At 40.8% G+C, this 26,695-nt stretch overlaps 1 protein-coding gene across 21 annotated transcripts in view; it reads right to left on the bottom strand.

Moving 5' to 3' along the window:
- The window catches only part of NRXN1 (neurexin 1), a 1,909,081-nt gene that overhangs the window by 1,706,444 nt on the left and 175,942 nt on the right, over positions 1–26,695 (bottom strand). For 12 of the 21 annotated variants that reach the window (XM_073628541.1, XM_073628540.1, XM_073628535.1 and 9 more), the window contains one exon: positions 22,045–22,074. The exons of 5 other annotated variants lie outside the window; for them this stretch is intronic. In XM_073628541.1, the coding sequence (XP_073484642.1) occupies positions 22,045–22,074 (30 nt within the window). Of the gene's footprint in view, positions 1–19,964; positions 21,171–22,041; positions 22,075–26,695 lie in introns of those variants that run through there. 4 more of the 21 variants (XM_073628552.1, XM_073628553.1, XM_073628550.1 and 1 more) reach the window with 2 other exon arrangements.

A 26,695-nucleotide genomic window follows, 5' to 3' on the forward strand; every position in this document is an offset into this window, starting at 1 on the left:
CTGCCTGCACTGACTGAATATAGAGTACACACTGAATTTATAGGCTATGCTAAATATAAATATATGTATATATATATATATATATATATATATATATATATATATATACTAGAATGACTGTATATATATCAAATACACTGCCACTAACTGTATAACCTACATGCTTAATCTAACCCAAGCTCTCTGTCCACGCCAACAACACTACACAGGGCCGCCGTGTAGCTGCCTTATATAGTGTGGGGCATTGACTTAGTCCCCCTGAGCCATGATTGGCCAAAGGCACCCTGCCTTTGGCCAAGTAGGGCTCTCTTAGCAGAGGGCGCTGTGATTGGCCAAAGCATGCAGGTCAGGTGCATGCTTTGGCCAATCATCATACAGCAATGCACTGGGATCCCGCAGTGCATTATGGGGCATTCCATGGCGCTCTAATTTGCCACGAACGCCCCATAATGTTCGCTGTTCTGTGAACGGACGAACACCCCATGTTCGAGTCGAACTTATGTTCGACCCAAACACCAAGCTCATCCCTAATCTCCATAAGCACTGGGGCTATCACTCTTGCAATGCTTGATATAAACTGCCATGATGGTAAGGTGGAACGATCTCACAAATAAAACTTGGCGTGTGTTCTTATTTATTTTTGTAAAAATAGATCTGCTGATATTTATTTATATAATTCAAGTGAGAATGGGCTTACTTACCACTATCTCAGCGCTATGATGCTTAAAACTCAAACACATAAAACATAGAATAATTTATACAGTTAAAATTATTAGCAGCTGCTTAAAATAAAAATAAAAACAAATGATCACTCAGAAGGCAAAAGAGTCTGCAAGTACACAACCAGTACTGGTATTACTAAATCAGAGCTCCTGTAATTACTTGATATGACCGGCTTTCATATGATTATAGCCATATTAGGAGAAAAAAAAATTGGGAATGACAGATGGTGATAAAAGTCCAGAAAAGACACAAATGGTGGCCCTAGTGTTGACTGATAAATGTGCACCTTTTACCAGAATCTTCAAATAACACTCCCTTTAGGAGTTCACACTCACCAGATATGAGTAATTTTCAAGCCCTGAAATACTTTAAATAGCTGTCTTCCACAATCTGGGCTAGATCAGAGCTGCATGCCGCCTCCACAGGTCTCTCTCTAGCTGTGGAACACAAAACGTCACTCACTGATGAGTTTCGTCATTACGGCTTCATCTGATATTTAATGCCTAATTAAAGATTCATTTTTTAATGTATAATTAGTTGTAGTACAAAATTATATGTCTACGTAGCATCCTGCTGAGAGAATCCCACCCCCCACCCCACAATGAATTAATACAATCTGCAGATTGTAGATCCACTGTTTGATTCAATGGGGTTGATTTACTAAAGGCAAATAGACTGTGCACTTTGCAAGGTGCAGTTGCACTCTGCAAGTACAGTTGCTCCAGAGCTTAGTAAATGAGCAGAAGCTCTGCTGACTTCTGTCATCCAATCATGTGCAAGCAAAAATGCAGGTTTTTTATACATTTTCCTGGCCTGTGATTGGGTATTCTTTACAAAGTGAACCTTTACCTCATTTACAAAATTCTGGAGCAACTGCACTTGCAAAGTGCAAATGCACTTTTCAAAGTGCACAGTCTATTTGGATTTAGTAAATCAACCCCTATGTGTTTGTGTGGGGGGGAGGCATGTTAGACCACTGCAAAGAGACAGCTGCTCTCCCATAGGGGATGATTTACTAAAGGCAAATAGACTGTGCACTTTGCAAAGCGAAGTTGCAAAGTGCTTAGTAAATTAGGTAATGCATCACTTTGCAAATAGTACCCAATCACCTGCAAGGAAAATAAAAAAAACAGCAATTTTGCTTGCACGTGATTGGATGATGGAAGTCAGCAGAGCTTCTGCTAATTTACTAAGCTCTGGAGCAACTGCACTTGCAGAGTGCACAGTCTATTTAAATAAACGCCTATAGAGTGCAGCAGTCCTCTTTTTAGCAGGCTGCCTGGGCTTAGACCAATAGAGATAAATTAGAAAATAAAAGTAAGGCATGTGCACAGCACAACTTTATTGCACACTTTTAGTCCCAAATTCGTGTTTCACCTCCTAAGAGTGAGAAATGTGTAGAGGTTGGTGCTGCAGCCTGGGGTTCTCATCCCCAACAAGCGATACTAATCCAGGAAAGGAAAACGGGGCACCCGACATACTGTATGTTCCTGCTAAAACATAGCTTTTATTAGTACAACCGGTGAAATTGCAGCATGTGAACAGTGTCTGCATGAGAGGTATCATTTAGCACTGTATTTATACCAGTGGCTATTTTTTTTTTTTTTTGGCAATTGTCACCATACCTCTATAGATTATTTGAGAGCGGAATCACCTAAATTAGCTGCAGTTTTACCAGTTGTTTTAATAAAAGCTATGTCTTCACAAGGACATATGTCGGGTGTGCAGCTTCCTATCCTGGGTTAGTAACTTAAAGTGCTACTAAACCCACAACAGTAAAATCAGTCTGTATATGCAGTAAAGCATGCTTGTTATACCCACTGTGGAACCTAAGGGGTTAATCCTCTCCATTGTGTACAAAAGGCTGTTTGATCCTATCTTCTTGGATCCTCCCCTTCTTTTACTGTCCCCAATCCATCTCCTGATAGTACAGAGCCTTGGGGGCACTCTGCACATGTTCAGTTTGGTGTGTTTTGCTAGAGATTTTCTTTTTTTGGGGGGAGAGTGCATGTGATCAGCACAGGGCCAGACAGAGGAGCAGGGATACTGCAGCCTCATAGGACAGTCAGAGGAGAATGAGAAATCTCCCTACAAGCTTTAACCAGTGCTCAGCCAGACACTGATATAAGTCACAAGACTGCTTTATACTGCTGATGAGAAAAGGTATTTAGCCATTCATATTTACTAAAATAATTGCATTTCCATGTTCCGTGTACTGTGGGAAAGCAGATATAGTGAATGCAGGGGCCTGGGTTTAGTAACAGGACAGTAAAAGCAAACGTAAAGGAAAAGAAAATCCCAAATTATGGGTTGTCCCCAGAATAGGAATAGTGGGGATATTTTTCAATAGGGACGCTATTCCCTTACTTTAGAGGGATGTTTTTCTTAGTTCCTGTTTTGGCTATGGGACAGGAAGTGAAATCAGCCCAATGGGACACAGATGGTAAAAATACACCTTACATGTTTGAGGATCTACCTAGTCTCTCCTAGTAATATTGGGCCCAGGAGTGCTGTCCTTGCTTTTACATTCTTTTGCCCTCTCACGCCCACTATTACTACACTCTAGTCTTAACCATCTAATCGCTGTATCTCAATAAATGATATTCAATTACAGGTCATGCTGGGTCTGGAACCTTAACTAAGCTAGCTATAGACTCTAGGGCTTTGGGAAGTTCCGAATAGAGGCAGGAGCCACTTTGACAGCAGACCCAAGCTGTCTCAAACATAACATGCAATATATATATATTATAACCCTCCATTACTCAATCTAGAAAAAAAAGAGTTGTCCCTTTAGTTCTACTTTAACCCCTTTCCTCTGACTGCCTCTTAGCCCTTTAGGGGTTCCAAAAGGGCATTTGGGTCATGTGACCGGTAGCCAGTGGGTACCGGAAAGCTTCCAATGTATACTAGCGATTGGGAGCTTTCCGATCATATGACCTCTGGGACAGCCAATCACAGCGGTCACATTATCAGAAAGCTCCTGATTGCTAGTATGCATCGGAAGCTTTCTGGTACCCACCAGCTACCGGGCTGGCAGCATGCTCAACATGGTAAATTGCTTTAACAGGGCCGCATATATGCAGCTGCTCACCGTTAAGGCCCACCCAGCAAGCATATATGTGTGCGGCCGGTGTCAAGGGGTTCATTTTACATTACGAAATTCAACATTAGTTGGGCTTTAAAGCTAGCCATGAACTTAGGATGACTCTAAACCATCCAAACACTAACAGCCCTTTTACGCATGCTAAGATTGGCCAGATTATTGTCTGAAGCTGCCCATAAGCCACTCATCACCGAACAGTTTTTTGATTTCTCAGTTTCTATAAGCCACTCCTGAGGCTTTATGGACAAACCAATCAGAACAATTTTATCATTTTGTACCACAATTTATAAAATGATAGAAAGAAAGTGGCTGTTCTGGGCAATGTAGACATTTTTCATTTCTCCAACTTTTCTGCACAAAGCCTGTAGTGTTATAACTTTCTCCTTTGGCTTCCAAATACCTTTGAGATAGAACTGTGTTTTCTAGATACGTGATGAACTTTCATACAGAAAATAGCACACAGTATATTTCTTTACTCATGTATTATGTATGCTCTTTCCCTATACTGTCAGAAAGAATATCATATTGTAACTGAACTTTCATTGTGTGTCATAGCCAATATATGAAATATTGGAGTTTGCTGCGGCTAATGAGTTTCATAGAACATGTTAACTTGTTTTATCTCTGCATACAGGATTCCAGGAAAGCAAGAGTGATGTAAATATTTTTTAATGTACTTCTTTCCTGGAAATGTCTGCTATTCAAGGCATTTGAAGTCTAGAATCAGTTTAGGATACATTTATGGCACTAATGAATGCAGTCAGGTTTTGCCCGCTGTGCTCTGACTAAGGCACTATGCCAGATTTTGCCTGCTGTGTCCCTGAGCATTCAGGTATAAAAGTATTTATCTGGGACAGACTTCACTTAAGATCATGTGAATGGCAAAACAAAAGTATCATCGTAGGCTACAGCTGTGGTCCTCAACCTTAGTCCTAAGATAGCCAGCAATTGTGCTGCAAGTTTGAAAATGACTTGCTAAGCTATTGCTAGACTTGCCAGGCTTCACACGTTTGTTGCACAATTGCAGCAAGTCCGCATTGCATGACTCCAGATCAACTTTGCAAACATTCTGCAAGTCTGCTGCAAGTTCTGTGTTCAGTTATGTTGTGCAATAGTCATCCCACCACAGGGGGCACTGTGGCTGAATTTTCATGCTGTAGACTTGCCTAGCTCTTGCTGTAGAGTCATCACTGCAACTTTTGCTCTTGCTAGAGATGTGCCATGCAACTAGAACTTTTGCTTCAAGTGCTCTGCAAGTGTACAACTCGGATAAGACACGTGGCCACTCATTAAACTTAGAAGAAAAGAGATTTAACCTTAAACTACGTAGAGGGTTCTTTACTGTAAGGACGGCATGGATGTGGAATTCCCTTCCACAGGCGGTGGTCTCAGCGGGGGGCATCGATAGTTTCAAGAAACTATTAGATAAGCACCTGAACGACCGCAACATACAGGGATATACAATGTAATACTGACATATAATCACACACATAGGTTGGACTTGATGGACTTGTGTCTTTTTTCAACCTCACCTACTATGTAACTACATGTAACTATGTAACTCCGATGGTTGTAGACTGGCTGGTTAGTTATGCTGGGAATTTTCTTTGGTTTTGTTTGACATGCTTCATCCTTCCATGTGCTCTTTGCGGCAAAGGCCAGTTATAGGTAGGGGTAGTGGCCATTTGTTTGTACTGAAGGAAAAAAACAGGACTTCCAGATACAGACCAGGATGTGACTCCCACTATTTGACTGGAACAAGTCAAGCTGTCACCCAACAGGGTTGATTTACTAAAGGCAAATAGACTTTGCACTCTGAAAGTGTGGTTGCTCCAGAGCTTAGTACATGAGCACTTCCATCATCCAATCATGTGCAAGCAAAAATGCTGTTTTTTTTTAAAATTTCCTTGCACGTGATTGGGTATTCTTTGCAAAGTGAAGCTTTGTCTCATTTAGTAAGCTCTGGGGCAGCTGCACTTGCAGAGTTCACAGCCTATTTGTCTTTAGTAAATCAACCCCAATGAGTTTATTGCGCCTATAAGCGGTAATAGGAGAACTACGTTAAAGTGAACCTACTGATTTGCCCTATGTTGACAAAACACAGCTTCACTTTTTCGATGAGCAGTTCTTGTTCCCTAAACAGCAAGCTGGATTCTCCCCGTATTTTTAATATACTGCATACGAAAGGGTTAAGCTTGGTTGGATGGTGTCAGCCACAGGAAATGTTCTTCCTTCAGACACTTTGAAGAAACCAGCCCTAATGTTGCTTCAGATAGCAGCAAAGCACCTAATAATGAAATAAAGAGGGGCATTAATGAAAGGATGATGGATATGATGGCTCTGTGGCAGTACAAAATCAAATAAGTTTGTGTACGTAGGAAAAGGCCCAAACACTTCCTCTTTATAGTAGTTTAGCAGATGTAATTATTACAGCAGGCCTGGTGTGCACATATGGCTTCAACTGCACTACAGCCAGAAAGCTTCAACATTATTTTATTTACTGCAATGGTTATGACTGCCGAGTGAGATATTGGAAATGCTATTGTGATGCTTTGATGTCTTACTTGGGATAAGCAATACATTTGTCAACTGTGCAGAGTATTTGTATCTGTTAAAGGGAGCCATAGAGTATCTGCATATGTTTCCCACATGACCCATTCATGACCAGGAGTTAGTGGACAACTGATCGAGAAAAACCCACAAAGAATAAAAAAAAATATTGGTTGTCGTTATGATTTACAGCAAATTGAAGACTAATTTCTTGCTGATTTAAAACTAAATTTTTATAATCTACTGCACATACATTGAGCAAAATTATAAACGCAACACTTTTGTGTTTGCCCCTATTTATCATGAGCAGAACTAAAAGATCTACGACTTTTTCTATGTACACAAAAGGCCTATTTCTCTCAAATATTGTTCGCAAATCTGTCTAAATCTGTGTTAGTGAGCACTTCTCCTTTGCCGAGATAATCCATCCACCTCACAGGTGTGGCATATCAGGATGCTGATTAGACAGCATGATTATTGCACAGGTGTGCCTTACACTGGCCACAATAAAAGGCCACTCTAAAATGTGCAGTTTTATAGCACAGCACAATGCAACAGATGTCGCAAGTTTTGAGGGAGCGTGCAATTGGCATGCTGACTGCAGGAATGTCCACCAGAGCTGTTGCCCTTGAATTGAATTCTCATTTCTCTACCATAAGCCGTCTCCAAAGGCGTTTCAGAGAATTTGGAGGTACATCCAACCGACCTCACAACTGCAGACCTCGTGTAACCACACCAGCCCAGGAGCTCCACATGCAGCATCTTCACCTCTAAGATCGTCTGAGACCAGACACCCGGACAACTGCTGCAACAATCGGTTTGCATAACCAAAGAATTTCTGCACAAACTGTCAGAAACCGTCTCAGGGAAGCTCATATGCATGCTCATCGTCCTCATCGGGGTCTCGACCTGACTGCAGTTTGTCGTCGTAACCGACTTAAATGGGCAAATGCTCACATTTGATGGCATCTGCCACTTTGGAGAGGTTTTCTGTTCACGGATAAATCCAGGTTCTCACTGTACAGGGCAGATGGCAGACATTGTGTATGGCATTGTCTGGGTGAGCGGTTTGCTGATGTCAACGTTGTGGATGGAGTGGTCCATGGTGGCGGTGGGGTTATGGTATGGGCAGGCGTATGCTATGGACAACGAACACAGGTGCATTTTATTGATGGCATTTTAAATGCACAGAGATACCGTGACGAGATTCTGAGGCCCATTGTTGTGCCATTCATCCACGACCATCACCTCACGTTGCAGCATGATAATGCATGGCCCCATGTTGCAAGGACCTGTACACAATTCCTGGAAGCTGAAAACATCCCAGTTCTTGTATGGTCAGCATACTCACCGGACATGTCACCCATTGAGCATGTTTGGGATGCTCTGGATCGCCGTATACGACAGCGTGTTCCAGTTCCTTCCAATATCCAGCAATTTTGCACAGCCATTGGAGAGGAATGGACCAACATTCCACAGGCCACAACCAGCAACCTGATCAACTCTATGTGAAGGAGATGTGCTGCACTGCGTGAGGCAAATGCTGGTCACACCAGATACTGACTGGTTTTCGGACCCCCCCCCCCAATACAGTAAACTGAACATTTTAGAGTGGCCTTTTATTGTGCCCAGCCTAAGGCACAGCTGTGCAATAATCATGTTGTCTATTCAGTATCTTGATATGCCACACCTGTGAGGTGGATGGATTACCTCGGCAAAGGAGGAGTGCTCACTAACACAGATTTAGACAGATTTGTGAACAATATTTGAGAGAAATAGGCCTTTTGTGTACATAGAAAAAGTTGTAGATCTTTAAGTTTAGCTCATGATAAATAGGGGCAAACACAAAAGTGTTACGTTTATAATTTTGCTCAGTGTATGTAAAACAACACAAGGCTTGCGGGCTAAATCCAGCCCACCGGGCTTTGTTATGTGGCCCTTGCATCCAGTTTTGCAGCCGCAACGTGGAACGGAACTCCATTCTGCCGCTTTCAGCTCTCACCCTCCACTGTTGCTCCCTAAAAACAGAAGCCATCTCATCTGCTTTGCTCAGTGGCTCCCGGATCTAACAGATCCCTGCAAGTGCTCATGGTGGGAACAGATCTCCAGAGCAGGAGAGAGAAAACAATCTCCCTTCAAGGCATTCCGCCTACACTGCGCCAGGTTGGAGAGAGAGATGCGAAGAAGCTTTGGGGTGAGAGGGGCTTGAGTTGCACACCCTGCACTCTGTACACAGCACACCCCTGAACTCTGCAATCTACAAAGCACACCCCTGAACTCTGCACTCTGTACAAAGCACACCCCTGAACTCTGCACTCTACAAAGCACATCCCTGAACTCTGCACTCTACAAAGCACACCCCTGAACTCTGCACTCTGTACAAAGCACACCCCTGAACTCTGCACTCTACAAGCATACCCCTGAACTCTGCACTCTACAAAGCATACCCCTGAACTCTGTACAAAGCACACCCCTAAACTCTGCACTCTGCAAAGCACACCCCTGAACTCTGCACTCTACAAAGCACACTCCTGAACTCTGCACTCTGTACAAAGCACACCCCTGAACTGAACTCTGCACTCTACAAAGCATACCCCTGAACTCTGTACAAAGCACACCCCTGAACTCTGCATGCTACAAAGTACACCCCTGAACTCTGCACTCTGTACAAAGCACACCCATGAACTCTGCACTCTACAAAGCACACCCCTGAACTCTGCACTCTGTACAAAGCACACCCCTGAACTCTGCACTCTGTACAAAGCACACCTCTGAACTCTGCACTCTGTACAAAGCACACCCCTGAACTCTGCACTCTGTATGTAGCACACCCTAAATCCTGCATTCTGTAGATAGCACACCTTGAACTCTGCACTCTGTACGTAGCTCAATGCAATCGGCCCTTTGAGGGCAACTATACTGCTGATGTGGCCCCAATGAAATTGAATCTGACACTCCTGATCTACTGAAAAAGAGCAACAGAAAAATGGTGCATAAAGACCTACAGTAAGTGTTGATGTCAGCACCTAACTCCTCCAGTCAACAGATCTTTGGAGATAACTCGGCTAGGTTGTAATTTCTGTGAGTTGGGTACTGCTTGAACCTTGAAGAAGGGGGTACAGCCCTAAAGCTTGTCCTGAAAATGTGGATATTTGTGCAAAGAAAAAAGTATCTAGGACAGTACCCAACTGTACTTGTTGCAAGTGCTCTAATATGGCTACGCTCACTTCAAGCATGTGAATTGAAAGCTATTGCTCCTTGGTGTTCAACCAGGCTCCGGAGGCTTCTACAAAGCCCACAACACTGATGCTTTTGTGACACAAAACATCATTGTTATTATCTACAGAAAAACACTGATTTGATTAATGGAAAAAAAATACCCTATTCTCTGACTAGCTCAACTCATTCCCAATAAGAAATTAAGTCATGATGGGAGTGTTGAATATCCCTTTGGATGATTTAAAGCAGTTATTCACACTGGAATGAAAGTTCCCTCCTATCCACCCCTCTTCCCCCCTGCTACACAAATTTGTTTATATTTTTTTTTTGCCTCCCCCCATGCATCCCACTTGCCTAGGTGAATAACATGCTGTATGCTCGCTGTGCCTGCTGGGATATGTCATACTGTAGGCCTTCATTGTCAAAGGAGGAGGGCGGGCAGGCCTAGAGGCTCATCAGCTGTAGGCTCCCTATGAGGTTACACAAGATGATGGCAGTGTGGGACCAAGGATAAGTTCACCCTGTTCCTTTGCTGCAGCCTCTCCTCGACCCACCACTTCTAGTGACAGCAAACCAGGGATCTTCTTCCCGGACTCACTGTCATAATTTTTAAAAAAATGTGACCGTGCGGAGTCTGCAGGAGTCATGCATTGCACCTGCAATCTGCTGATCATGGGTGCAATGCTTTGAAGGCTTCTAGTAAACAAAATTATAAATGTAAATTTTTTTTACCTGAAAAAAGATGTGCATTTATTTACGTATTTACAAAGGTGAACTTATTCTTTAAATTTAACACATGTAAACTTTAGGCAGGGGTCTTCAAACTACGGCCCTCCAGTTGTTCAGGAACTACAATTCCCATCATGCCTAGTCATGTCTGTGAATGTCAGAGTTTTACAATGCCTTATGGGATGTGTAGTTCCGCAATAGCTGGAGAGCTATAGTTTGAAGATTCCTGCTTTAAGGGATCTGTAGGATTCAAGGTTCACATGTTTTTCTAATTGGATTTAAATGTGTGACACATGGGTGAATGTTGTATGACTCTTATGTGAAAACATTTATAAATAGGTCCCTATGGGTTTGATTTACTAAAACTGGAGAATGCAAAATCTGGTGCAACTGTGCATGGTATCCAATCAGCTTTTAACTTCAGCTTGTTTAAATAAACTTTGACAAAAAAAATGGAAGCTGATTGGTTTCTATGCACAGCTGCATGAGATTTTGTACTTTCCAGTTTTACTAAATCAACTTCTACACTATATTGTCAAAAGTATTGGGACACTTTCCTTTACACACACATGAACTTTAATGGCATTCCAGTCTTAGTCCGTAGGGTTCAATATTGAGTTGCCCACCCTTTGCAGCTATAACAGCTTCAACTCTTCTGGGAAGGCTGTCCACAAGGTTTAGGAGTGTGTCTACGGGAATGTTTGACCATTCTTCCAGAAGCACATTTGTGAGGTTAAGGAACTGATGTTGGATGAGAAGGTCTGGCTCGCAGTCTCCGCTCAAATTCATCCCAAAGGTGTTCTATCGGGTTGAGGTCCTGACTCTGTGCAGACCAGTCAAGTTCTTTCACCCCAAACTAGTCACCCAAGTCTTTATGGACCTTACTTTGTGCACTGGTCCAAATCATTTGGTGGAGGGGGGATTATGGTGTGGGGTTGTTGTTCAGGGGTTGGGCTTGGCCCCTTAGTTCCAGTGAAAGGAACTCCTAAGGCATCAGCATAACAAGACAGTTTGGACAATTTAATGCTTCCAACTTTGTGGGAACAGTCTGGGGATGGCCCCTGCCTGTTCTAACATGGCTGCGCACCAGTGCACACGATAAGCAACAGCCATAAATACCTAGATGGATGGGTTTGAGAAAATTGACTGGCCTGACCTCAACCTGATAGAACACCCTTGGGATGAATTAGAGCAAAGACTGTGAACCAGGCCTCCCTGTCCACATCAGCACCTGACCTCACAAATGCTCTTCTGGAAGAATAGTCAAACATTCCCATAGACACACTTCTAAACCTTGTGGACGGCCTTCCCAGAAGAGTTGAAGTTGTTATAGCTGCAATAGGGTGGGCCAACTCAATATTGAACCCTACGGACTAAGACTGGGATGCCATTAAAGTTCATGTGTGTGAAAAAGCAGGCGCCCCAATACTTTTAATAATATAGTGTATGTGTTAAAAGCAGTGGTTTTATATGATGTATGAAGATTATTCAGGTGAATGGTGGAGTAAGTGGATCTAGTCAAGAGAAAAGTTGGCGCTTGCATCTACCTAGGTGGAGATCCACCTGACTATTATACACCTTGAAGTACAGGGGACAATGGAAAAAAATAATAATAATTGCAGATAATTGACTGTATGCAGTCCATAAAAGTCTGTAGTGTGGCACTTGAAGGCAGCCCAGTGGAGATGAGAAGCAATACTCTGGAGAGGCTGGGAAAAGAAGCACAAGGCGCCACTCTGAGTGCACTAAGTTGAACAATTTAATAGGCAAAAGATGCATATGAACTCACAAGAGTATGTTAAAAACAGGCATATTGGAAATTAAATAACAGCCGTCCGGGAGGGAGTCCATCCAAGGCAGGGCGTTGGTGCAGTGGAGCAGGTCGCGCCGGTGGATATCGACGTTTCCCGGTCCTCGATCACACGGGATGCCGGGGGAGGACATCACTTCCGGTAGGACGGCCTGCCTACCGACACACCGTCCCACCGGAAGTGACGTCATCCCCCGGCATCCCGTGTGATCGAGGACCAGGAAACGTCAGCATCCATCGGCGCGACCTGCTCCACTGCACCAACGCCGGCCCTGCCTTGGATGGACTCACTTCCGGACGTCTGTTATTTAATTTCCAATATGCCTATTTTTAACATACTCTTGTGAGTACATATGCATCTTTTGCCTATTAAATTGTTCAGCTTAATGCACTTAGAGTGTCGCCTTGTGCTTCTTTTCCCAGAGTAATGCCCTGTACACACGAACGGACATTCCGATAACAAAGCCGTGGATTTATTTCCGACGGATGTTGGCTCAAACTTGTCTTGCATACACACGGTCACACAAATCTTGTCGGAAATTCCAAACGTCAAGAACGCGGTGACGTACAATACGTACGATGAGCCAAGAAAAATGAAGTTCAATAGCCAGCGCGGCTCTTCTGCTTGATTCCTAGCACGTGTGGAACTTTGTGCGTCGGAATTGTGTACACACGATCGAAATTTACGACAACGGATTTTGTTGTCGGAAAATTTGAGATCCAGATCTCAAATTTTGTGTGACGGAAATTCCGATGGAAAATGTCCGATGGAGCCTACACACGGTCGGAATTTGCCACAACAGGCTCCCATAGAACATTTTCCGTCGGAAAATCCGATCGTGTGTACGGGGCATTAGTGGATATGCTGTCCCTTGTAGCCAATCAAAGCTGTGCTTTATTCCCTGGAAGAATGAGCCAAGATGACAGGATTTCTAAGTAACTCAAGTGACAAGTTTACTTGTAATGACTGTATCTATGAGTAAAGAGAAATAGAACAAATTACCGTCAAAAGTTGCTTCGCCTCTGTTTTAATCTCTTTTTTTTTTTTGCTGACATTGAAATATATTGCTTTATTCAGGACTTGATCGGTTGACTGATAGTCGCAGAATCTTTACCATTCATCTCAGCCTCAGACGACCTTAAAAAAAAACATTTCTTTCTTGCTGATGACGATCTGATGCAAGGCGCAGAGATAGCCTTCAGCAATGTGACCTGAGCACATTTATTGCTCTTATTAAGGTCACAGGCAATTGAGGACGTCAGCAGTACTAAAGCGTCCACAAGATCCCCAAATTATTATAGAACGTCATTAGATTTTTTTTTTTTCTTGTTTTTCTCGGTGATGATTCTTCTCTAAATTCTGTCAGTGAAGTCTAATGACATAAGCTTCCGGTTATATACAGAAGGACAACAAAATAAATATATAAATAACTAAAAAAAAATCAGGTCCATGTAAAATCATAAACAGCAGAGGAGTATATATTATTTATAGGCTTATTTCATCTACTGTACAAAAGCCTAGATGAGCATTAATACAGTAAGTAGTACTATTTTTACATCCTAAATGCAGTAGATGTGAGCTATTGGGGTCATTTTCAAAAAAAGCTCTACACATACAGCATATCATTACTGGAATGTGACCATAGTCCCTATGATGAAAAATTGCAAAACAGTCTGCTTTGAAAAAAAAAAAAAGTACCAATCATGTTTCTGCAATCAGCCGGGTAGGATAAATATCTTTGTCAATGTCAATGTTTTTTTTTTTTTAATCAAATAATTTTTATTTTTTAGTTTTTATAGTTATACAAACAAAAAACGATATCAACTAAATTACTAGATATCAAAAAATTATCAATTAGTATATAGATAAAAAAAATAAAATTAAAAAAAAAAAAAAAAAAACACAAAACAAGGGGAAAAAAAGAGAAACTTAATTGGATTGTATTTATGCTCCTATTATGTTTTGGTTATTATATGAGAATGCCACTTTAACCACTTAAGCCCCGGACCATTTGGCTGGCCAAAGACCAGAGCACTTTTTTGCGATTTGGCACTGCGTCTTTTTAACTGACAATTGCGCGGTCGTGCGATGTGGCTCCCAAACGAAATTGACATCCTTTTTTCCCCACAAATGGAGCTTTCTTTTGGTGGTATTTGATCACCTCTGCGGTTTTCATTTTTTGCACTATAAACAAAAAAAGGCAACAATTTTGAAAAAAACGCATTATTTTTTACTTTTTTGGGGATAAATATCCCCAAAAAATATATAAATTTTTTTTTCTCCTCAGTTTAGGCCGATACGTATTCTTCTACATATTTTTGGTAAAAAAAATCGCAATAAGCGTTTATTGATTGGTTTGCGCAAAAGTTTTGTAGCGTCTACAAAATAGGGGATAGTTTTATGGCATTTCTATTAAAAATTTTTTTTTTTTACTAGTAATGGCGGCAATCATTGATTTTTATTGTGACTGCAACATTATGGCGGACACATCGGACACTTTTGGCGCTATTTTGGGACCATTCACATTTATACAGCGATCAGTGCAATTAAAAATGCATTGATTACTGTGTAAATGTGACTGGCAGTGAAGGGGATAACCACTAGGTGGCGATGTAGGGGTTAAGTATGTCCTAGGGAGTGATTCTAACTGTGGGGGGGAAGGGCTATTGTGTGACACGACACTGATCACCACTCCGGATTACAGGGAGCTGTGATCAGTGTCCTGTCACTAGGAAGAATGGGGAGATGCTTGTTTACACCATTTCCCTGTTCTTCCTCTCCATGAGACGCGGACATCGAGTCCACGGGACCCGCGATCTCACTCATGGAGCTCGCAGGGGGCGCGCACGCAATGGCACGGCGGCAAATTTAAAGGGACATGCCTGTACGCCCATTTGCCTGTCCGTGCCATTGTGTCGACGTTTTTGATCATGCGGCGGTCGGCAAATGGTTAATATGAGAGGTGCAAGGTTTGTTTGGTTTATGTTTTTTTTTTTTTTTTTCTTGTTTTGTGTTTTTTTGTGTTGGTATTTAACATACACATCCATTGTTTGCACACATTTGGTGATCATTTATTGTCAACCCCTGCTTTAAGTGTATGTTCACTTTTCAGGAATATTTTCAGAAAACCCCCCTATGCAATTCTATATCCGATGTACAATACATACCATAGCGCAGCGCCTCCTGTTGGAAATGGTGAAGGTCCTCCTATTACACATGCTGCTGTTGGGGCTCCTCTCCAGAAAAAAGGGTTGGCCCCCTAGTTTCTCTCCATTCTCCCTTTGGAGAATGGTTGAATTTTACAAAATTGTGGCCCCTAGTAGCCAGTCTAGGCTATTTAAACTGTGCACTGTATCCTCTCCTGGCTCCAGCTTAGTTTCATAGCGGCCCTTCCAGGCCATTCAAACTCTACATATGCACACTGAGCTGTCTCCATCTCTAACTGTGTGCACTACGCACACACAGACTATGAATGCTCCAGAATGGCCACTACTAAGCTGAGCTGGGGTCAGGAGAGGAAGCACAGCACACACATGGCCACTAGGGGGTGCGTTATTGTTAAGATCAGTCCATTCTGTAGATGGAGAGGAATGGAGAGGATCCCCAACTGTGTGTACACACTGCTAGAGAAGGAGACCATTCCCTGTGCACGTGTGTTCTGAGTTTGAGTGGCCTGTGGTGGCTGCTGCTAAGGTAGACCGGAGCCGGGAGAGGCTGCTACACAGTGCACATATGCAGTTTGAACAATAGAGCGGGCACTGGGGGGGGGTGTATTATTGTGAAATTCAGCCCATCCTGCAAACGGCAGGATGGAGAGGAATGTGCAGTCAGCATTTTTTCTGGAGAGGACCACCAAACAACTGCACGTGTAACAGGAGGGCCTTCACCATTCGGCCAGAGGATGGGAGGACCTTCACCAGACGGAGCTATCATACGTACTATTCATCGGATATAGAAATGTATGGGGGGGGGGGTTTCAGAAATCTTCCTGAAAGGTGAAATTACATTTCAAGCCTTGTTCATATGAAGAACAATAGATGCTAGATAAACTTTGCTAAATATGTGTCCCTAAGTTTAGTTTTACCATGTTGCTGGTTGCACCAAAATCCCAGATAGCAAGGATAACTTGCCACAATTTGTGGCAGTGTTGAAATGTAAGTCTGTTAACTTGCGGCACTTTTTTACCGGCAAGTTGTACACTTGCAGAGCGCTTGAAGCACAAGTTCTAGTTGACACTTTCCAATTTGTAGCAAATTTGTGTGGCAAGTCTCTAGCAAGAGCAAAGTTGCAGTGGTGAGTCTGCAGCAAGAGCTCTGCAAGTCTACAGCATGAAAGTTCTGCCACAGTGCCCCCTGTGGTGGGATGACTATTGCACAACATAACTGAACCAGGACTTGCAGCAGACTTGCAGATTGTTTGCAAAGAAAGTTGATCTGGAGTCATGCAATGCGGACTTGCTGCAATTGTGCAACACACTTGTGAAGCCTGGCAAGTCTAGTAATAGCTGAGCAAGTCATTTTCAAGCTTGCAGCCCAATTGCTTGCTATCTGGGATTGTCCCTATTGCTGAACAATTGTCACTCCTGCTGAATCCACATTAAATACATCATTCATTGCTTTAGATGTAACTTGGATTTGGTTTACACTCATTGGATGAGTTTTTTTTTAACACACATCCACATTTTGTTTAAAGACATACATAGTGCTCCAAATGGCTTACAGTGTCAGAATGCTTTATCCCCAATCATTTTTCCGTGTATTTATAATGTACTAAAAGTATATGTGAGTATTTAGTGATTGTGATGCACACTTGAAATTCATGGGTGGTACACAGCTAAATATAGCAACCTGTCAAAGGTTCTGTACCTCTGTCCATCCAGTCCTCAGACTTACACAGCAGTGTCACAGAACACAGCCCTGTCTAGCTGTGGAAGATGCCTAATCTTTCTCTGCTGCCATTTTATTTTTACTTACAGATGCCGCCCCCCCAACCCCACCCCACTGCCGACAACCCTATGACTGGACAGCCAAAAGGGCCCATCTCTCTGCCACTCTGCTCTCTCCTCCTATCAGCCTAGCACAGCAGCACACCTCTTTGTGCTGCTTCTCCTTACCCAACTATGACCTCTGCAACAAATTCAAATGTAGGTACTTGAATTGCTTGCATTTAAAAAAAAAAAGGAAAGAAAACATTAATAAATACAGTGTTGCATTCATTTGTGTCTGTTATATCTGCCTGCAGTTCAGCTTCAATAATGCAGAATTTCATTTTTTTTTTTCCGTGCACCATAGATAAGGCACACAAAAACAAGTGTTTTAGCTTTGGATGGGCAATACTGAGCAAAATTACCTTCTTTCAGCTTACGCTATCTCAGTCCATACCCCGATCCCAGCTATTGTCAACTCTATTATATTATATTATATTATAAAATAATATAATATAATATAAAATAATAAAAAAAAACTCTATTATAAAATATTAAAACACCAAGCAACCTGAAGCCTTATTTTTTTGCTGCTGTTAATTGGCAAAGAAAGATTCTTTTACTGATAATCAGCCTGGATATGCCACCCTCCCACTCACAATTTTCTAGTCTGATAGATATTGGCTTTCTTCCAATGGTGTATCTGCCTAACAACTATATCTGCCAGATTTGGCCTTCGCTAAAGCTGGGTACACACCCCACTAAATTCACTTGGTTTAGCAAGGGCCAGTCAAATTTCACTCTGTCTGTGGCCCTCTCTGTCCAACAGAATTTGAACGGTAGAACGACTTCTGTTGAATGGGACTACTGGAAAACCTGCATTCAATCAGCCACTGCACCCAATCGACGGCGGTGCCACCAGTGTATTCTAACAGCAGAGGGGTCCCAGCTGTTAGGATACAATAGAACAGCAAGGAGGATTCCTGCATACACCTTGCTTGTGTGGATGCAGAACGTTTTTTTTTTTTGTTCAGCCCAAAGGCTGAATGAAAAAACTATGTGTGTGTACTCAGATAAGGCCATACAAAGTACTTTAGAACTTTAGAACATGTTCTATATCTGAGTCCGTCGGAAATGCCGACAGAAAAAGTCCGATGGGGCATACACACGGTCAGAACGTCCGACCAAAAGCTCCCATCGGACTTTTTCTGTCGGAAAGTCCGGCCATGTGTACGTGGCATAAAGAGGGCTGTTGGGCATGTAGACATGATCCAAACACCTTGAAGCAAAAGGAAGAGAAGAATGTGGTATAGAGGCTGATCTTACAGTTTATGACTATGCTGAGGGGACAGGAGAAGGATGTTGAAAGACGGTGGACAGTTCTGGTACCAGATTATGGGGGAGAAATAGCAAGCAGAACTGTTCAGGACTGTACAATCAATGGTAACTCCCACAAGAACAGTCAGCTTAGATCACCTGAAGGTATAACCAAGAAACCATAAGCTAGCAGTCTACTGCCAATTCTCTGAAGCCTCCTGTCCTAGATATAATACTAAGAAACACTTTTGCTTTCAGTTGACCATCTTAGACTGAATCCTCTGAGATCTGCATTATCAGTAAACCTATTGCTTGAACTGTGTGTTAGATGCACGGTATTGCTAAAGATCTAAGAAGGTCTGTGACCTTTAACAGTCACTTTGCACCACTTTCACTCTTTCCAACTGACAACAGATTTTCTTTAGACAACTTTATTAGTAATTAGCAGTTGACTACACTATATCAAAGAGCTCAAGCTAAAAAACACCTATCAGTTTTCTTACTTGTCAAGTCTAAGTGAACAACTGTATAGGCAAAGAAAAAACACTATAACAAATATATTCAGATTTTTATTTTATTATTGTTTCGTAACTGAAAAAATTATAGTACGAAGAACAATGATGTAAAGTAGCTTGTAGAATCTGAAAGTTCACTGTATCAAGATTTTTTAAATCCAATCTGTATTTAGTTGCTATGTCTTAGGTATATCTGGAATGTTATGCAAAGACCAAAGGAGGTCCGTTAAATCAAAAGCAGACACTCAGGTACATGGATGTGCCTTTGTAGAATTTTAAGAATGCCCAGGGGCCTTAAAGACTAAGGCACTCTGGGGATCATTTACTAAAGTTGGGAAATGCAAACTCTGGAGCAGCTCAGCTTCCAGGTTTTTTTTTTTTTTTTTTGAGGCCGGGTTCACATATGTGCGGCCGTGGGTTTGTGCCTGGGGTCCGGTGGACAGACATGTGTCCGTTCATCAGTTCAGGTGCGAATCAGGTCCGAATTTTTGCCTGAATTTGCACCTGAATCAGATCCAAACACGCATCGGACCCAAACATGCACAGGACCCTTTTTCAATCCGGACCGCCGCCACCCCGGACTTGTGTGAACCGGGTCCATTGAGAGCCAGTCACACTCGCATGTCATGCGAATTGGATGCAGAGAAACTGCATCCAATTCGGATATGCGTATACCCAGCCTGAAGCTTAATTGAACAAGCTGAATTTAGAAGCTGCTTGGCTACCAGGCACAGCTGCACCAAATTTTGCACTCTCCAGTTTTAGTAAATCAACACCTCTAACATGCAATTTTGGACATTTCATAGCAGTAATCTGCCCCATCCTGCAAAGATGGCCTTAATTCTCTGCCTGCCTCCCAAACATTCCAATTTGGGACAGGGATGGTGGGGTTGGGTGAGTGGGGGGGTTTGTGACAGGCCAGTTATCAACAATGCTAGGAAGTGTCAAAATATGCATATAGATCCTCCAAAGATTTAGAATCCCCAATGGGATTTTAAAGCTCTAAAGCAGCACATGCAGACACCTTAGAGTGAGAATTATTAGCACCTATTATAGTCAACTTTGGTTTTACATTTTTTCTTTGCCTCTTCTTGCTATTTCTACTTTTTTATGTTTCTGAATAGTAGGTGGCTAGAATATCTACTAAAGGGAGGGACTCTCCATATTATTGCTTCAATAGTCAAATTGGATTAATCAAAAATGCTATTAATAAAATTCTAGATGGTAGACTTATTCTCAACAATCTATGCAGGTTTATTGAACACAATATACTATTCAAACAATCTTTGCCAAAGGGGAGGATGACAGTTCAAGCACAGCTATTGGCTTCCTAGCTCTAGCAAATGTTGGCCCTCTAGAAGTAACCAGCAAAGGAAGCCCATGCTCTACCTAACACTGCATTAGGCAAGTTACCAAAACTTTTATGAAAACGTTCTTATGACTTGCATAATTTTAAAAACAACACTGCACTGAATTTTTAAAGACAGGTCCACTTAATATATGAATGAAGTCCCCAGGATTTCTCATCTCCAGGATTTCTCCAGAGCCTCTCCTATCCTCTGGAACTCGCCACCTCCACCTGTCCGGCTATCCCCTACTCTTGCTACCTTCAGGAGATCCCTGAAAGCTCATCTCTTCAGGAAAGCCTATCACATCTCCAACTAATCTTTTCAGCTCATTCCCCACAGTTGCAACCTTTTGTACCACCTGCCCCACCCTATTAGATTGTAAGCTCTTCTGAGCAGGGCCCTCTTAATCCGCTTGTATATTTTTGTATTATAACTGGATTGTAAAGTGCTGCGTAAAATGTTGGCGCAATATAAATCCTGTATAATAATAATAATAGGTTCATGATGCTAGCTTAAACACACTATCTCCCTCTCTCTTTCTCGCTCACTCTGTCTCTATTATTCTCACTCTTATAGGGAAGGTATTTTCCATGTCATCCTAGCTTGTGACCACTTCAAATACTCAATCAGGTTTGGAAACATCAAAAAAGCAGAGACATCCCTTGAACCTAAATAGGCATTTAATATGTTGGGGTGAAGATTGTGCATTTTGCAAATCAAGGCCCTAAACTTTAAATAGAAACCTATAATCTAGTCATCTGAAAATGCACTAAAACAATATCACTCATCAATCTCTTCCATAAACACATACTGCATCAACTACCTAATGTTTCCACTTTTTTTTTTTTTTTTTTTTTTAGATATATCGACACCAATATCATACATCTACAATGAGAAATGTAAAAAAAAAAGTTGTACCTTTACTTTTACCTAGAGATTTTGGATGAAATGATTCCATGAAGAAAGCAATTCCAGACAAAAGAGGATATAAAAGAAGAAAATAAAAAAAATAAAAACATTCATGAACATATGTATATGCATTAGTTCGCCAAGAAAAGGTGATACTAATTATAATGTTGTTAAATGATTATACTGATGGGGATGTAGACGATAATAAAAGATAATGATGGTGATGGCAAAACAATGCGTGATCCAGAGTTTGGTAAGACTACTGGCATACATGCACAAAATTAGAGGATGTACATGCTTGATTCAAATAATAATAAAAAAAAAAAATACATATAAATATATATATATAGGTTATGGGTAATGCAAGCAAATGGCATACTGGTTACTAAATGAATACACTGCAAAGACGTTAGCATTCCAAAGATGAATACCAATGTGCTTTCAGAGTGAACCAATCAGCCATGCATCAATGAAAATTAATGGAAGTCTTCGCAGGGTACAATATGATAAACTGAGAGTTTTCTCAAACTAAATTGCGAGCACTTTTTTTTATTTTGTCATGTCGACAATTTTCATCCTGTCCCTTCAGCAGTTTATACCAATCCAAGCAATACACAATTTTATTTACGTTTTTTTTTCTTTTTTTTTTTTTTTCCAACAATCAGCTGCTTTATTTGTTCCAATTTTTGGTTCAGTTATTATATTGCAGAAAAGGAAAAGGATATCAAAAGTGAACAGAAAATAAATAAGGAATGCGGCTAAAATAATGTGTCAAGATTAGCAGTCAAACACAGTTTCAAAGCAAGATTTGCCCATCGTTGCAGTGAAGGACTGAAGCAGCTACAGAACAGTAGGAAACAATGAAAGCAGAGTGGAAAAGGAACAGAGCCCATACCTTGGTCGCCCATCATCAGGTGCGCCAGACCTTAAAGGGAAACAAGAGCAAAGTCAGCAAAGTACAAGGGAGCAAGGGAAGATGTTGCCACAGTGACAAAAAAATGGTTTGTGACAAACAACGTGTCTTCCTGTATAGCATCTGCATTATAAAAGGAAAAAAAAAAAATGCATCTTTAATTCCAACCCTGGTGGACAGGCCCAGGGATAAAATGTACAATTCAAACACTATATGATGACCCTAGATTGCACTTTACTTATCAATATTGCAAGTTAAAAAGCAAAAAGAAACATAGAAAAGTAATATGAAACTGGATTTTAACCAAGATTTTTTTCTTCTTCTTTTTTTGGATAATTTTACTTGCAGCTTTTGTTTTCTGTTTTTTTACGTTTCTTTTTTTTTTTTTCTTTTTTACATTAGGCTCAGCAGAAAGCATTGCTCACCAAAGAAGAATCTGACAAATGGGCTGGGTCTGGTCTTTTTCCCCTCATTAGAAATGAGTGTTTAGGTTTTTAAACAAAAAGTCCTTTAACACTGAAATGATAATATGGGAGGAATCTATAGGCGAGGAAAGGGCCTGTATAGATGAAAAGTAATATGTGTGAAATCAATGATATAGGATTCCATTATTGTCCCATCCCAAGATGAATGCTCTCAATAGAAGAAAATTTGTGAATTGTACAGAATATGCTTTATGGCTTCATTATTATCTTGTCATATGAGAATTCACTATATATTTCATAGCCCAGAGGAAGGTGTCTTTTGGCTGGGGAAGAAATGTTAGTCAAATAACAGCAATGCTAAAATAAATAACTATCATTCTAGTTGTTATCCAGAAGGCTGAAAAGCAAAGGTCCCGATCTTCAGAAATGACAGTAGACCGGAAAGTAGTAGATTGCAGTACTCTGAACATTCTGAAGATGTCAACATCAGCTAGCACAGTCGTATAAAAATTTGTTTCATTTTCTGTGAAAAGCAAGATACTGAAATACATTTGCATTGACTGAGATAAATATTATGGAGTATTCTGTTGGGGAATGAGAATTCAATTACTGTTTTTAGGTTGCTTTATTGTGAAAAGTTTAAACATTGCATGCTTTAAACAATATTTTTAGTCTATTTAGTGTACCATAGAAGTTAAAGTAGAACTATAGGTACATTTTTTTTCATTCTGGATAGAGTAAGGGAGGGTTATAACCCCATTAAGGTTTATTTTTGCCATCTTCACCCCATTGGGGAGATTTACCTTCACTTCCTGTCCCATATAGGAGGACCACGTGTCCCGGATTGCCCGGGACAGTCCCGCATTCTGCAGGTCTGTTCCGGGACCTGGGCACCTTCATTCCAGGACAATACAGTGTCCCGGAATGAAACTGACACAGCCCCCCCCCCCCTTGGGCCAATCTGATGCCCCCAAAAAAGACTGCCACATCGACACATTACTCACTGATAGTACTTGGGAATGTCTGGGGAGGCACAATCCCTACCCCCTGCTTGTGATTGGAGAAATCAAAAATCCCGCCTCTTGTGTCTAATCACTGCAGGGCAGTGTAGAGCCAACATCGGAATAAGGTAAGACGGGTCTCGGCCAGCCAGGACAAGTACTGTCAGTGGGTAAATTGGCCATGCGGCAGCCTTTTTTGGGGGCATGATTAGTGCTTCTGGGCAGAGTGCGCACCCGCCGCCCTGGCTGTGCTGTGATTCAATACAGTACAAGATGATTTTTGGGAAGGGGGGGTGTCCCTGAATGGCAGTTTGGAATTGTGGTCACTCTAGTCCCATAACCAAATAGGAAGTGATAATTAAGGGAATTTCTTGGGGACCCCCAGGTCACCAGAAATACTGTCCCCATTGGAATATTTTTCCCCTATTATTTTTCTGGGCACAACCCAAATTTTTGGATTTTACTTTCACGTTCAATGATAATGGTAAACAGGACAAATAGAGAGGGTGAATCTCCCTAACGTGGGCACAGACAGCAATAAAAACCTAATAGGTGTTCTAATCCCTCTCCACTTTATCCAAAGCTAAAAAAAAAAGTTTTGCCTTTAGTTATACTTTAATCTTTTGCCATCCACATAACACGTAATATGTGTGGCTGCAAAAGGATGGGCTTTAAAGCCCGCATGCCGTACATATCTGTCGCTGAGCAGACAATGTTTCTGTGCTAAGAGCTTTCTCACTGCAGCCTCCCAGCACAGGGACCGAGATGGCAGAGACAGCTCTTGGTCCCTACTAATGATAGGAAGCCTGCAGGTTCAGCTCCTCATTACGTGATCACTATAAAAGTGGTCACATGATCAGTAATCCTTAACGCTTCCCCACCCTGGAGCAATCAGAACCTTTTAAAGGAGCACCGGGATGGATAGGATATACAGTAGATATAGAGAAGAGCCTCCTCCAAGACTAAGACTCGGTTCACACTGCCAAGACCTGAAAGTTGCACGACTTTGCCATGCGACTTTGGACTTTGAAGCAATTTCAGTGAATGCAGGTGTAATCTTCCTGTAATGTCGAATCCAAATCACATCAATTAGGATGAGATCTGACTTGGATGCAACTTCCATTCAAATCTATGGGTTGAAATCAGACAGAAGTCGGACCAAAATAGTGCAGAAACCTTTTCCAAAGTCGGACTGACACAAGCCGGACCAGTTAAGACGGCTCTCATAGGAAAAAAAAACATTGATTTTTACATGTCATGTGACATGTGCTCTCAAAGTCAGAGCGCATCTCTTACCAACCAGGTGAACCGGGTCTAAGGGCTTGTCCACCCAAGCCCGATTGGGCTGCATTGGACAATGCTTAGACAAGGCCATTTTCCTTACGTTCTAATGTTTCAATTTACACCAAGGCACAGTGGGGTTGATTTACTAAAACTGGAGCACTCAGAATCTGGTGCAGCTGTCCATGGTTGCCAATCAGCTTCTAACCTCAGCTTGTTCAATTAAGCTTTAGCAATAAAACCAGGAAGCTGAATGGTTTCTATACAGAAGTGAGCCTGATTTTGAACTTTCCAGCTTTAGTAAATCGACCCCAGTGGTTTATTTACTAAAGCTGGAGGGTGCAAAATCTGGTGCAGCTGTGCATAGAAACCAATTAGTTTCCAGTTTTTTTTTTGTTTTGTTTTTTGGAAATGCCTAATTGAACAAGCTGATATTAGAAGCTGGTTGGTTTCTATGCAGAGCTGCACCAGATTTTGCACTATCCAGTCTTTGTACATTAACCCTACAGTGTTGGTGGGCACTCAAAAAAGTAGGACAGGTTGCATTTTTACCCATTTCAACCTGCTACAATGCATCTCAATTCACTGTGGTGTAAGTTTTTAAAAACGTTAGTTCACACAAAAAAAGGAAACAGTGTGATGCATAGTAGGAGCATATTCCATACAATGTACACCTGGGGTGTGCGTTGTAGGGGTATAACATACACTTCTATAAATGAGCTGTAAGATATAGACTATAATTTTTGCATGCACATTTTCCTACCACATTTCAATAAACTAGATAGTATAATTTGTATTATATTATAGTAAATTTTTTATTTTTTCTTGATTAAGACTATTTTTTTTTTTTATTCTCTTGCTTTTTCTTTCAGGTTTAAAAAATGTTTATGTTTTGGATGCTCTTATGATTAATTTGGTAAAGAAAAATAAAAAGTAAATCCTTATCATAAAGAATTTTCCGCTTTCAGAAATGTTGGTTTGGTAAAAATGTTACTTCAATTTAAACATTTTTTGTGAAAGGTTTTTCATAATATACCAACAAAATGATATACAATATTTGTAATTCTGTGTAAATTGTGTCATTTTAAATTGTAATATTCCTTTAATATGGAGGATCATTAAGGCTGGGTTCACGCATGTCCGGCTGCGGTTTGCAGTCCAGAGTTCGGTGCGTTTCCGCTCACTGGTTCGGGTGCAAATATTTGCCTGAATTCGCACCTGAATCGGACCCAAAAAAAAATTTTCAAAACCGCACTGTGGTCACCCCAGACACGTGTGAACCGTCCCCATTGAAAGACGGTCACATTCACATGATATGCGAATTGGATGCGTTTAAAAACGCATCCAATTTGTATATATGCGAACCCAGCCCGATACATCTAATTTAAATTAGGTTCAGTTACAAGGAGGGATTTCAATTACAGAAAAACAAAAGCTATTAAAACACATTCCAATATTACAGCTAGGTTGGTTGAAAATAAAAGTTTTTTTTTTTTTTTTAGTGGATAATCTTTTAAAAAGATTTTAAAAATTACTAAAGTGTTTTTTTTTATTTTTATGCTGTTTATCCAATATTGTTTTTAAAAAAAATGTATTTATTTTTATTACAATAAATTATATATATATATATATATATATAATAAAAATAAATACATTTATATATATCTATCTATATAGATATCTATAGATATCTATATAGATATCTATAGATATCTATATAGATATATATATATATATATCTATATAGATATCTATAGATATCTATATAGATATATATATATATATATATTTATCTATATATATCTATAGATATATAGATATATAGATATATCTATATATCTATAGATATATAGATATATCTATATCTATATATATATCTAGATATATATATATATATATCTAGATATATATATATATATATCTAGA

This window comes from Aquarana catesbeiana, linkage group LG04 (assembly GCF_042186555.1).
Source record: "Aquarana catesbeiana isolate 2022-GZ linkage group LG04, ASM4218655v1, whole genome shotgun sequence".
Classification (NCBI taxonomy): Eukaryota; Metazoa; Chordata; class Amphibia; order Anura; family Ranidae; genus Aquarana; species Aquarana catesbeiana.